At 44.4% G+C, this 13,742-nt stretch overlaps 1 protein-coding gene across 7 annotated transcripts in view; it reads left to right on the top strand.

Moving 5' to 3' along the window:
* The window catches only part of CACNA1E (calcium voltage-gated channel subunit alpha1 E), a 3,100,882-nt gene that overhangs the window by 2,569,165 nt on the left and 517,975 nt on the right, over window positions 1-13,742 (top strand). For all 7 annotated transcript variants that reach the window (XM_069641436.1, XM_069641438.1, XM_069641434.1 and 4 more), the window contains one exon: window positions 1,475-1,571. In XM_069641436.1, coding sequence (XP_069497537.1) covers window positions 1,475-1,571 — 97 coding nt within the window. The remainder of the gene's footprint in view (window positions 1-1,474; window positions 1,572-13,742) is intronic.

The raw sequence follows: 13,742 nt of genomic DNA, 5'->3' as shown, positions 1-13,742 counted from the left end.
ACACCCACACCCACACCACCAACATACACAAACCCCACTTAACTTCACCTTCACGCTGGTTCCTGCAGCGCCAGTTCCCTTTCACTTCTGTGATTGGGAACTGGCGCTGCAGGGTTCATATATTTTTTTTTTTCAAACGGACCCCCGCTCGCTATACCATAAAGCCCCCGTTTTTTTAATGCTACCACCAGAGGATCGAACTTAAAGTGTTCGATCCTTTGGTGGTAGCATTTTTAGAACTTTTGGTCGTTTCGACCTTTTTTTTCCGGTCATTTGGACGTAAACCATATTCTCACTCCTGGCTGGTCTCACACTTGAGCATATATGTCAAAGGCCATATCCTCTCCCAGAGCCGGCCGAGGCATGGGCCTTCTGTCCGGCAGCACCGGGCCCGCAGCAGGGGGGTCCCCCGCAGCCACCTGACTCTTGGAGTATGAGCAGAATAAATACACATCCTGCAATCGCATTCATCAGCACCTTTCGGCAGGCTCTGGCCCAGAACAGACGAATGCAGTTTCACAGTGGAATGGATCACGGGCCCCGAGTCGTGAAATCTCCTAAAGCAGCACGGGCTGCTGTCACACCCCCGAGGGTTGCAGAGCGTCTTGCTATTGCATATCCCTCCATCAAACAGTGCACGGGCAGGAAACCACATTCCCTGGACCTCACACCCGCCCGCCATCCACTCATGCAGACAAGCACCAACCATTAGGCCCATGGTCCACAATCAATTCAGAAGATAAGCCCACTCTAATAATGCTCCATTCACAGAAAAGTCAGAGGCCGCGAAATTATGTGCACATTCTGTTTCGGGCATTGAATGGCATTGTTTTAAATTAAAATCTGCGAATTTTGACAATGTTTATGCACTTTGTGTCCCTTCCTATGACATCCCTACATGTGAAAATTGGAGGGGGCCCCACACTTACTTTTCGCCCGGGGCCCAGCAAGCCCTAGGGCCGGCCCTGCCTATGCTCAAACCCGCTGCTGCCAACTAAAGAGTGCTGGTGGGTGAACTCTCTGGGACCCACCAGCAGGGTAGGGTTTACCAGGTAGGATTGGGGTGATATTTTGGAATACAAACAAGCAGGCATTGAGGAGCATTGTGCAGTTTTTAAAACACCTTCTGGGGGAGGTGAGAACCTGAGAGAGTGGAGCGAAAAACATCACGGTGGGAGGAGAGATGCGTGCAATCGCGCAAGTGGACGGGCGCCGAATGAGAAAGATTAGAAGAAAGGCCTGTTATGGAAACAAAGAAAGACTACTCCTAGAGGAAAGGCGCCCCGTGGGAAAGAAAGACTCAATAGCGGAACTTAGGAGGCTTCCCGGTCATGCTGGTGTTCCTCCCCTGTGCCCCAGGCTCTCTTACTCACACGTTTGCTAGCGGTTAGGATTGCGTCGGGTCGGGTTGCGCCCTGCTGCATGGTGTATGGATAAATTAACCCTTGCATTTCGTCTTCTTTCACTTTTGCAGGACTAATAAAGGCCGTGACATAAAAACCATCAAGTCCTTGCGAGTGTTGCGGGTGCTGCGGCCATTGAAGACCATCAAGCGACTCCCCAAGCTCAAGGTAACGCCCCCCTCCCTTTCTCGAGGATCCCCAATGTTCTCATAGTACTGGCAGCATTATGAAGTGGCTCGGTGCTTAGATGACTGGCCGCTGCCGCTCTATAAAGGTGTACTGTGTAGTGGGCAGGGACCCGGCACTTGAGCAGTCGCGTTTGCTTTTATCAATGGAGATATAAAGTCAACAACATTAAAGGTAAGGGTTAGGAGTGTAAACATCCGTTCTTTGTTCTTTGCAGAAGGAATGTGTACCCCCCGGCCTAAATGGACCTTACAGGGAGGGGGTTATTAATATATGTATGAAAGGAAAGGGAAGACACACGGGGGTTCAAATAGTTTCCTTATTAATTGTAAAATGTGTATATTCTTGATATTGGACGTACCAAGTTCCTCACCACGGCGCACACATGGAACCTTGAGAGTGAGAGACAATGGCCAGATCTCCCATGTCAGTGGGCAAGCACAAGGACTGCTTACCTGAGGGGGACCGCCAGAAAATGACTGTTGAACGGAGGTGCGCAAGGAGACAGAAAAGCAAAGCACAGCAGGTGAAGAGCAGGGCATTTTGAACATGCCGAGCCGGGCTTTGTCTGTGAGCTGCAGTTTGGCATGAAGTTTAAGCACCAGGCTGCTTGTGCGGTGCAGCCTGGGTGAAGATGAACACCTGTGCTCGGGGCTTCATGTGCAGGGCGACCCCCGATCGAGAGCGTGGCCTGGGAGGCAGAGACTCGTCTGGTAGCCAATCCAGGGGCATTGGGGGGGGGGGGGTTACCAGAAGATAGGAACATCTTGGGCCGTGTGTGTGGTGCGGCCCGGGTGAAGATAACTCCTCAGTCTGGGCCATGTGTCACCACGACCCGAGCCGGAGCATGACTTGAGGGCACCAGTCCGCCCGGTAGCCAAACTGGGTGGACCGGAGAAGGTGGAGGGTCCGTGCTGCATAATGCGCAGCAGCCCCGTTGAAAAAAAGGTGGCGGCTCGGGAGAAAGCCCACCCGTCCCAGTGCTATATGGGGTGGGGTGGGTGGTGAAGGCAAAAGAGGAAGCCCCAACGGATGGCAGGAGGCCACCATGGGGGCCTGTGTACTACCCCGAAAAAGACTTGCATATCTAAACTCAAGTAAGAGCTAATGTAACCTAGCTACCTATCTAAGCAATGTAAATAAGTCATGTTATTGCACGTTAACTTCTTGTAGGCTAATGTAACTTAGCCAAATAACAAGGGGGGGTCCTGGGAGACTCTCTGCCAGACATGAGTCCTGGTTACAAGAGCCTTACCCAGAGTCTTTAGCTCACTATCTTTCACAGAGGAGAAATATCCTAAACATATCAGTCTTTGTCCTGCCCTGGGGCAGTCCAGCACCGAAATGCTAGGCAATTCTCCTCTGAACAAGAGTACCAACAGCAACCCCAGACACGTGTTCTCCACTTCCCATCTGTCTCTTGTTCGTCCTCTGCATGTCTACCAGTTTGTCCCCCCAATTCTTACATTCTATCCCCCTTAATGCAATATCCTACAGACTTACTACAATAATTTATGTCCAATTTATACTGCTTTCATCTATTATGCTCGTTGCAAAAGGCATTATAATACAATTAGTTTATCGATTGTTTTCAGCATTGATCGTTTGCAAGTTTGTGTTTTTTCTCAATTACTGTTCATTCTTCTTTTATTGTCATAAGTTTGTCTCAAAGTCTGTAATTTCTCAGCATATGTATTATATTATACTAAACAATACAAAAAATAATTAAAATACATTTTTTTAAAAAAAAATATTAAAAATAAAAAAAAGAACATGAGCAGTTGGATTCCAAGTTGCCAGAAGTTATTAATGATGTATAGAGGTAGATATGCACATATGAATGCAGGTTTACTGCCCTGGCACTGTGTGGTCTCTGACTCAGTCTTTTCACTGCCAGTCCCTTGGGAGGGCATGTGCGCTTACATCTTTCTTTGTATGGTGGGGCAGGGGATGGGAGGGCCGGGTGTCTTGATATGGGCAAAATCTTCCTCGGGGCCAGCCCTTTGAGAGCAAAAATACCCAATTCAGCCCAAAATACAGGTTCTATTGTGCTGAGCAGTGATCTCATGCTAGTGACAAATGACACCCTCAAAGTTTTAGCATATTTATTCTAAGCAGTGAATTTCATATACATTTGGGATTCAAGTTAAAGAATATTACAAAGCATAAAACATAGAGCAATGCAAAATATAGTGAAACATGGAACTTAGATAAACATAGAGAAATATAGAGAAATATAGAGAAACACAGTCTTACGTCCCTTTAATCAGCACTGGGAGACCTTGGCTTTTCATAAGCTAGCTGTAAAAACAAGCCCCGCTCAGAAAAACAATGCTGGAGGACACCGTCAGAGCCAATTCCGGGCACTTGACCGTGCATGAATCAAGTCCACAGGACGATCTCCCACCGAGTCATGTGTGCATGGATATTTTATAATCTCGTGCTGTCAGTCACCATGACGCACAGTTCCAGAACTTTCCCTGTGCAACTGGCTCATGGAAAAAACCCAACTCTCTCTGAGAGGCTCCCTGCTCGCTCCTACCCCTCCCTGGTTCCCATCTGCGAAGGCTGAGGAATGTCTTATCAGTACCTTCCCAGAGAAAAGGAAGATTAGCTTGGAGCCAGGGCTACCGTTAGTGAGGCTGAATATTCTAAGGGAAGCAGGGATGTATTAACCCCATCTGCAAGCTCTAAAAGGCATGCACTCATAGCTTAGTGTTTATAGCGCTTAAGACTGGCTATCTAAGCGCTATATAGGTGCCATGATGTTCCAAACACTCCAAAAATACCTATTAGCTACAGAGCTAGGGGCCCTCTCCCTGCCTGTCTATCAACAATGCATAATGTGACCTATTTCATACTAGGCCTGCATATTCCTTGTAGCTCACTACTGCATAATGGAAGTGCTACAACAGACTACTGTCAGCATTTTTAGCACATACTTTGAATACACTATTGGCTTTCAGCGGCTAATGCTGTCATCTAAAGCCCTGATTGGCAAGGTTGCAATTTCGTGTATCACTACATTCCACCCCTATTCAACGTTTGTGCGACAAATGCTGACTAATACCTATCAATATAGTATTTAGTGCAGTGATAAAGACCTTGGGGCTTTGCAAGAGGTTTAAGCAAACTACCTTCTAGCGGTTAGTTAGCGTGGCATGCAAGGTAAAACACTACCTAAACAAAAATGTACACAAAGTGAACAGTGACATATACCCTTGCCAAAACCTGGCCTACACAAAAATACCTAAATCAATTTTGTATAACTGATTGTCAGTTAAAAAGCAGCATGCAGTTAAAATGTCAAGGCAATCCAGTGTAGTCTAATCTACAATGCACTATTGCATTTATGTATGGTTACCAATTCTAAAACCTGGCAGCCTTTCACTCTAAGGGCCTACCTCCCCCTGATCCCAGGGCATTCAAGCGTAACTGTGGGCTGTGTGACTAGACACTTCCCCCATGTATGTGGAACCCACCCAGAAACCATCTAATTTCGTGAACAAGGTGAACCCATGGGCACCAGGTTATCTAAATAAAAACAATTCTACTAATTTACACCAAGCATGGCATGTGTTATTCATGCAATCAAAGGCAAGCAATTCAATCCATATGTATGCTGGTAACTGTAGCTCTGCGTGCCAGTGTGTGGAGGATGGTCGCCCCCACCCAGTAAAAAGCCAACACCTGCTGATCAAACAATGTTTGCCATACAATGCATCGTGTGTATTTAGCAGTCTTGTTGACCTGCCCTATGGCAGACAAAAATGTCTTCATACCTAAAATTCTGCCATCTTCAGTGGTTGTCAATACTTGTAGCAGTGTTGGGCGTATCAATGGGCCCCACTAGGCCAGAAGTTCTATAGCAGAGCTGGCATCAGAACCCATAGTGGCTAGCTTATTGTGCACAGTTTCTATGTCACAAGCATATAAAGCTCCTGCAATTAATGAATCTAGCTCCCTAGCTACGCGCACTCTAGTGATGGGCCATAGAAATGGACTCCATTTGTAGCAGCTTGGTAGTACTAAGGAAACATTGCCTCATGATAAATCTATGTCTAAGTGTATCACTGTAATAATGGAGGTGTGCATTACCAGTCTACAATTTACATGTTGCCTTACTACTGGAAAATCTAACAGGTTCACAGTGTCTACCTATTGCGACTTGGAGAATACTCTTCTTCAAGTGGGATATCTACCATATACAATAATAACTTTAGCCACAAACACCATACTACTATCCGGCAGTGGCTGTTTCATCACACCATGGTAAAATGCCTTAGTCAAGTTATAGTCCATAAAATCTTGGCGAGAAACTCGCTGCAGTTCTTGGTCAGAAAAAAAAAACATCAGACAAATTAAACAAATCGTATCCATTCAGTGACAAAAGATGCCTGACAATGTGCCAGGCCAGCACGCTAGCAATTCCATGTGGATACTCATTTGTAGCGCTTTTCCAAAGAATTATTCCAAATGTCTACAATCAAAAGGTGACTCTTTGCATTAGTGTGCTGGAGACAGCTGTCCCCACAAAAACATGAAACTGGTTGGTTTAACAAAAACCGTGTCACACTCTGTGTCATAAAATCAAACATCAAGTCAGTCATGGTTTCATTTACCTGCCTTAAGCTGGCTGTAAAAGTATCCAGTGTTTCAAAGATTACCATTTCAAATTATAGCTCACACACTTGGCAGCATTACTTCAATTAAGAATCTTAACCTACGCACAGGTGACTTTGATGTGCGCACTCATCTTATCTCAAAATAAATTACGCTCCTGCTTGCATAATTCTGCTGCCCCAACAATTCATAAATCATTCTCCTGCCTACGTGTAACGTAGAAGTTTTTTTTTTTTTTTTTTTTCTTTCAAAGCAAAAAGCAAAACATCTCTGGTTAAAGCAATTCAGTTGGAAGAGTAAAACCATTTCGTTTTTTCAGATTCATCTCAACAGTGCATTTAAAAACCATTTTTCAATGTGTTAGCATTCAATTGCTGTGTCACACAGCTGTTTGTGGTGCCTGATGTTACAGTCCACAATTCATTGTCCATAGTCCTTTAAACAAGAAAGGGCAAGTCATGTCAATTAAGTTATTTCCAGCAACTGAATCATTTGAATGTGTAGCATCAAATATTTGATAATTAGCCAAGTCTGCACCGTGCCAGTTCAGCAGAAGTTATTACTCTGTTGGACACTTTTCGCAGGTTGCAGCATTGAGTGCGGTGCAGGGCACGTTTAAAGTTGAAATAGCATGTCGCAGTGGCTCGCTTTCTCTGAGAATGCGTCTGTTTCCTTGATCAGTGTCACCCGGCATTTGCACACGTCTACCCCCCAATCTATTTCTTGGTTATTTGCCTAGGCAAAATACAAACAGAAATGTTAGGATTTCATCAAAAGTCCAATATCATTATTCTTCATGTTAGGATGTCATCAAAACTTCAATATCAGCGTTATCCACCCCTTCCCATAATACCACCCCCATCTTCAAAAAGTCTCATCAGGTAACTACACACTTTGTCATTGCTACTGCAATTATTTATCACCCTTCTGCATGTTTCTGGGGGCTTATTTACACTCAACCATACGGGGTGTAACTGCCTAATCACAAACTCATTTGTGCAATGCGATCATAGTTGGTCAATGGTACCTCAGACTGATCTGTGCTTTTACAAAGCCATATAATAAGTACCCAGGTCGCACAATGCTTTTCTTTTTTCACCAAAGCGATCACCAATGCCAGGCGCCAACTTGCTTCCAGTGTCCCATGATCTTGATTTAGTTTGCCCTGCTGGCATCACTCCATTTTTCAAAGGTAAAGTCTTTCAGTCCAATACCGCCTACAGTTGTACAAGCAGCAGCTTTGTTTATGTTTCTCCATACAGGCAGTGTCTTTCAAGCCTCTGGTTTTTTCACTTGTCATTTTTTCAAAGGGGGTTTGCTGTTTCTTGGACTACCCCTTTGAGTGCAACAGTCTAAGTCAGTTTCTTTTGTTGCTTCAACAAATCATTCATTCTTGCACTAAGCCATGAGGCTTCTGGATCATGGCTAATGTGCAGTGTTCATGTTGTCCTTCAAAGCCCCGCTCTGCATGTTGTCTTTTGCAAAACGGCTAAGCACTTTTGTCAGTTTTGCTTCCATCTGGAATGCCATAATGTCTTTGTCAGTTACTCCATCCCTGGCAATGTAGCTTGCAGTTTGCCAGATGTGTATTTTCTCTTCTCAAAGCGCCTAGAGGTTTCTTCTCCAGTGCACAGCGCTTTACTTCAGTTCACATCACATGGAGCATTGGAATGCAGCTTGCACAGCAATAGCGTTTCACTTCACATCACATGGGAATGCGGTTTGCACAGTAATGTCTGTTGGAATGGGCAGCTGTCTTTTCTTGGCCCATTCACAGATGCATATGTAAATGTTCAGATGTGATGTGCCCGTCTGCCATCCTGCATGCCTTTGTTCCCTACCACAGTGTCACTGGGCAAATTCTTTACTTCTGAACAGCTCTCTGTCTTTGCACCTCCTTCCTCAGGAATGCAGGCATTGTTTATCTTTCGTGTGCACCTGGCAGCGCCATGAGCACGCAGCTTATCTCTTTTTGCTCTATAACTCTTACACTGTGGCGGCTTCAATGGAAAGGCACTCGTTTCAGACAGTTCATCCAGATTAACTCTTTCTTGTACTGTTTCTGCTTTTGTTTGCCTTCCTTTCGCGCACCTCGCCCAAAACAGCTTCAAGGCACAAGCTCTGCACACACAGCAAGACTCTTATTTTCAAAAGAGGCACTTTTCTTGTCATCAGATTCTACTCCATGTAATTTTGCAAAATGTCAAAGCGTCTTTTTGCCTGTTTTAACCTGATTAATGTCCCATTTAAAAGCATACGTTTTTTTTCATTGTAACCTTGTAGTTTAGCTTCACAAATTCACTCCAATTTACAGTGCGATTTTTCAAATGAACCCACAACCCACTAAATCTTTGTGCTATCTTATCACACACAGATGTTTTATTCTGTTGTACCATTGCCAAACTATAACCACTCATTTCAGTGCATTTAAAAAATAAAAAATGCCAATGTTTAGTGCAGCTCCCTGCACGTTTTCCTGCAAGAGCAACCCACACTCTATATTGCTTGTGGGCTGTTTAATGTGTCAACAACATTTTTTCATCATGTATCACAGTCAACAGGACACTATTTCCAAATCATGCATCACTTATAAGGCAACAGCACAAATCCATGGCATAGCATGGGGACAGTCAAAAATACTCCAGGGGCAATTTAGAAAAATATAAATTGTTTTTCCCCCCAAACCATTGCAAACTGATTCTGCAAATTCAAATCAATACACAAAAATCGAAAATCCAAATAACATTCACTCACTTTCTTTTTAAGTGAGTCTCTCACCCATTAAAAGCATGGCACAGCTTAAAATGCAATATAACCATTTTAGTGTGTTTCCTTTAAAACAGAATTCGCCACCACCAGCACATGGAATTTTACAGTTGCCAAAAGAAAAAAAAAACTCTTTAGGCTCTCAGCACAGATGTTACTCATTCTCCTAAGCATGGCTCATTCCCCTCATTATTCAGGAATGCCAACATTCAAAAGCATACATCAAAAAAGCGAACCTTCGCCTCCGAACATTACAGCCCCCACTCGCTAGCACACTGGGGCTGAATCAATGGTTAAATCACTATTCACAATTTGCATGTCAAATCCTTGCAATTATTTTTCCCTGCCCTCATGACAGAATAGAGATGAGAACTCCGTCTCACTATGCATTCCAAATTACAACTTTAAACTGGGGAAACCGCATGATAAAATTCTTTTCTAATTGAGCATACATCTTTCTTGACCATTCATCGGAGTGCTTTAAACAAAGCCATTTCCCGCTTGTTTATCGCCTTGTACTCCCTGGCTCCATCCCAAGCAATAAGTCAGTCACGACTGATTTACTGAAGGGAGTCTTAACCACACAAGCTATCGGCCACGGCAAGCCGACACAACATTGCTGCCTTTTGAAGTCTCAGAGCTGCAGTGAGACCACCAAGGAAATGCGACAGCCTGCTCCCCACTCTACACTGTGTTCTCTCACACAATTTGTCATGTCACAGCACGGCACTGCTCTTCACAAATCCCACAAAGCTGCCACCAAATGTCTTGATATGGGCAAAATCTTCCTCGGGGCCAGCCCTTTGAGAGCAAAAATACCCAATTCAGCCCAAAATACAGGTTCTATTGTGCTGAGCAGTGATCTCATGCTAGTGACAAATGACACCCTCAAAGTTTTAGCATATTTATTCTAAGCAGTGAATTTCATATACATTTGGGATTCAAGTTAAAGAATATTACAAAGCATAAAACATAGAGCAATGCAAAATATAGTGAAACATGGAACTTAGATAAACATAGAGAAATATAGAGAAACATAGAGAAACACAGTCTTACGTCCCTTTAATCAGCACTGGGAGACCTTGGCTTTTCATAAGCTAGCTGTAAAAACAAGCCCCGCTCAGAAAAACAATGCTGGAGGACACCGTCAGAGCCAATTCCGGGCACTTGACCGTGCATGAATCAAGTCCACAGGACGATCTCCCACCGAGTCATGTGTGCATGGATATTTTATAATCTCGTGCTGTCAGTCACCATGACGCACAGTTCCAGAACTTTCCCTGTGCAACTGGCTCATGGAAAAAACCCAACTCTCTCTGAGAGGCTCCCTGCTCGCTCCTACCCCTCCCTGGTTCCCATCTGCGAAGGCTGAGGAATGTCTTATCAGTACCTTCCCAGAGAAAAGGAAGATTAGCTTGGAGCCAGGGCTACCGTTAGTGAGGCTGAATATTCTAAGGGAAGCAGGGATGTATTAACCCCATCTGCAAGCTCTAAAAGGCATGCACTCATAGCTTAGTGTTTATAGCGCTTAAGACTGGCTATCTAAGCGCTATATAGGTGCCATGATGTTCCAAACACTCCAAAAATACCTATTAGCTACAGAGCTAGGGGCCCTCTCCCTGCCTGTCTATCAACAATGCATAATGTGACCTATTTCATATTAGGCCTGCATATTCCTTGTAGCTCACTACTGCATAATGGAAGTGCTACAACAGACTACTGTCAGCATTTTTAGCACATACTTTGAATACACTATTGGCTTTCAGCGGCTAATGCTGTCATCTAAAGCCCTGATTGGCAAGGTTGCAATTTCGTGTATCACTACACCGGGGCAGGCATGCCTCTCTCGTGCCCACTCAGGCTGGGCGTTGGCAGATGATCGCTCCTCTGCGCTCAGGATGCGGCTGCAAGAATCGGGGGCATCCAGTACCTAGGACACTATCCTTCAAAGCTTAGCTCCCCTTTCAATTAAAGACGGTCTCCTCTTATATAATGTCTCTATCTAGTTGCCCAGCTATAAAGCAAAGCTTGTACAAATGTCCATCACGGTTAGAACGGATAAGACGCATCGATTGCGAACAGCAGCCCAAGTTAAAGGCCCAAACAAAGCGAGGTCGTATGATGAGGGCACTGGGACGTTTTACCGCAGGTATAGCCCTTGGGACGCGTTACTAACGCTATCAGCACCCCTGGTGACCAAAGTGGTAACCCGAGGTGTTAAAAAAAAGGTTTTTCATTCACCCTGCACTCGTCCCATTCTTTGAATGACAATTCTGTGCAAAGATGGCCGCCATGGTTGTGGAAGGCAGGGCTCTCTTCCATTACCATAGCGGCCGGATAAACGAGAGGAAGTGAAGCCGCCGCAGCAACAATCAGGTAAGTGGGGCAAGGGAGAGGTGTTGGGAACGGAGGGTGGGGGGGTTGTGGCGCGGGGTGCAGAGGCAGCCTGCTGGTTCTGCGGAACGTGGGCTAATATCATAGGTTTCAGCCTGCGATCCATTGAACCTGATTGGCTGCGCCATCCCCCCTCCCCCTGCAAATGATTGGAATGGCAGATCAGTACAACCCTGGCTATTGCTCTCTGCATTAGCCTGCTCCAGTACCTCTTTCAAATACTCCAAAATGGCTACTCACTATTACAAGCATAAGAACAATTCCATGGCACTTGTCATTTTAATTTTGTGGCAAAATAAAACTTAACCCGGGCACCACCCCCCCAGTAACCTGTAAAACCCTGCATACATGTCTAACTCTTCTCCCCCGCCCTCCTTCCTGTTTTCTCATTCCCCTTTCCTGGGATCTGCACACCCCTTGCAGTGGTGGCACAATGCACCATGTTCATGACAAACCTTGGCGCTGTGAAGCCACTATAATGGTGACTGGTGAAGTATAAAAAAAACTCTTAGCATAAGGAAAAATCATATCTCATAATTGTAACCGTATTCTGTGTACTTTCTGTGGCTTTGGCTTAAGGCAAAAAGGGTTTCCTTTTCTCCCATGAAAGCTGCTATATTGTTTTCATATAAATACGATTCGATGCCGTAGCTGGCCTGCTCCGCTAAAAGTCAAGGGAGTAGGCGGAAGATATTTTGCTCTGGATTACCACCTCTTGGTTTACCGCAGATTTCCCTGCTTGATGAGCTCAGACTTGTTTTCAACAGCCTGTACAGTGCATTACAATTTCTTTAATGTGCATGAAACCTTTCCAGTGCAACCAGTTTCATTCAAGGCTTTCATAAAAATATACAAGGAGACAATCCTAAAATAGCATACAGGATATAACGTATCGTCTGATACAAACAATAAAAAGATAGAAAAGACAAATATGTGAATAAAACAACCATAAAACAGCGTAATACAAAGACGGCCAATCAAAAAGTAGGCAACAGCAGATTCAGAGCTATAATATAGGCCCTAAGTAATTAAAACATGGCATCATGTCCCTCTGTAATTAGCTTTTATGTTTTTATATATTATTCATGCACCAGTTAACCGGGATTGGCTGAAAATGGAGGGTATTTTCTTTATTAAATAATTTAGCCATCTGATTAAGCCAAGATGATTCAAAGGCTTTCCGATAAGTCAGTCATCTTAATAAAAAATGGGTTGACAAAATGAGTTAACGTGAATACTTAATTCAATGATTTTTTTCGGCCAGTATATTTATTGAACTTCGGGGAGCAATGGAGCACTGTAGAATGGTAGGGGTTACATGCATACATTAGTTTGTTAAGGGGGAAGAGTCCTTACAAAGTATCATTTATTGTGGCTTGTCATTTACTCTATCAGGGGATAGTAAGTTAGTGGAGGACATGTAACACTGCTGCAGGAGACCGTGGGAGTACAACTGGAAAATGTGGCCATCAGGGGGGATACTGGGCTGGGTGGGTTTATCTTACCGGGTCTGAAGAAGGTGCTTCTTGGAGACCGTTTATTTTCTGACTTGCATGAGGTGGGAGTGAGGCTGATGCTTACATACATGAGGCTCCATAGCATTGAGGCGTAGACCAAGAATGTTTGCTTCTGGATTTCTGCTGTTCCCGGTCGGCTCAGGTCCTGACTTCTGCCGATGCACTGACCACCAAAGATGGTGACTGCGTGACTCATAATGCTACGTCCGCTTTTCAGCATGAGCGTCATTGTTGGCCACCTGAAATATTGACACCTATGAAAACAAAGATTACTTTATGATATTATAAATGGCTTTAAAAAAAAGACGCTGGTCGGGTTACGGCGGAAGCGGCCATATTGTGAAGTATATCTAGTCCATCAAGAACTGTGTAGACCTCCTGGGCAATGATCTCTCGGATGACAGTTTTACGGTTAGGTCACCATTGAACTCACATTGCAATCTGACCTCATTTGTTTTAACAGGTTCTGATTCGTGATTTGTCCCTGTAAAGTACAGCAGATCAATTTCTTATTAACATTGTGTTGACATCATATGTTATGTTATCTTGCATTTGTATAGGACCTACTGCCTTAGTTCATGGCATCGAAACGCTTTTGCGTGTCAGTGGGCCAGAGGAGGAGTATGAGAGAAAATTCATATGGGGTAGGGAGGAACAAAGTCAAAGTAGATAGTTGGGATGAGGGCGAGGTATAGATAAGGTGCTCAGGAAGACACGAGAAGGAAAAAGTAGAAGAGCTATGTGTCCAATTGGACCAAACTTATCATGGGACTCAACTGTATTCTCTGGGGGGCAGCATCGAAATGCGAGATAGCTGGAGAAGAGGGATTTGCTGTGCAAGGCGATATCTCTG

The sequence above is a fragment of the Ambystoma mexicanum genome, chromosome 1q (genome assembly GCF_040938575.1).
Source record: "Ambystoma mexicanum isolate Mex_15411 chromosome 1q, UKY_AmexF1_1, whole genome shotgun sequence".
NCBI classification, from domain to species: Eukaryota; Metazoa; Chordata; class Amphibia; order Caudata; family Ambystomatidae; genus Ambystoma; species Ambystoma mexicanum.
The sequence above is the reverse complement of the archived record's forward strand: the minus strand, read 5'-3'. Positions and strand labels throughout refer to the sequence as shown.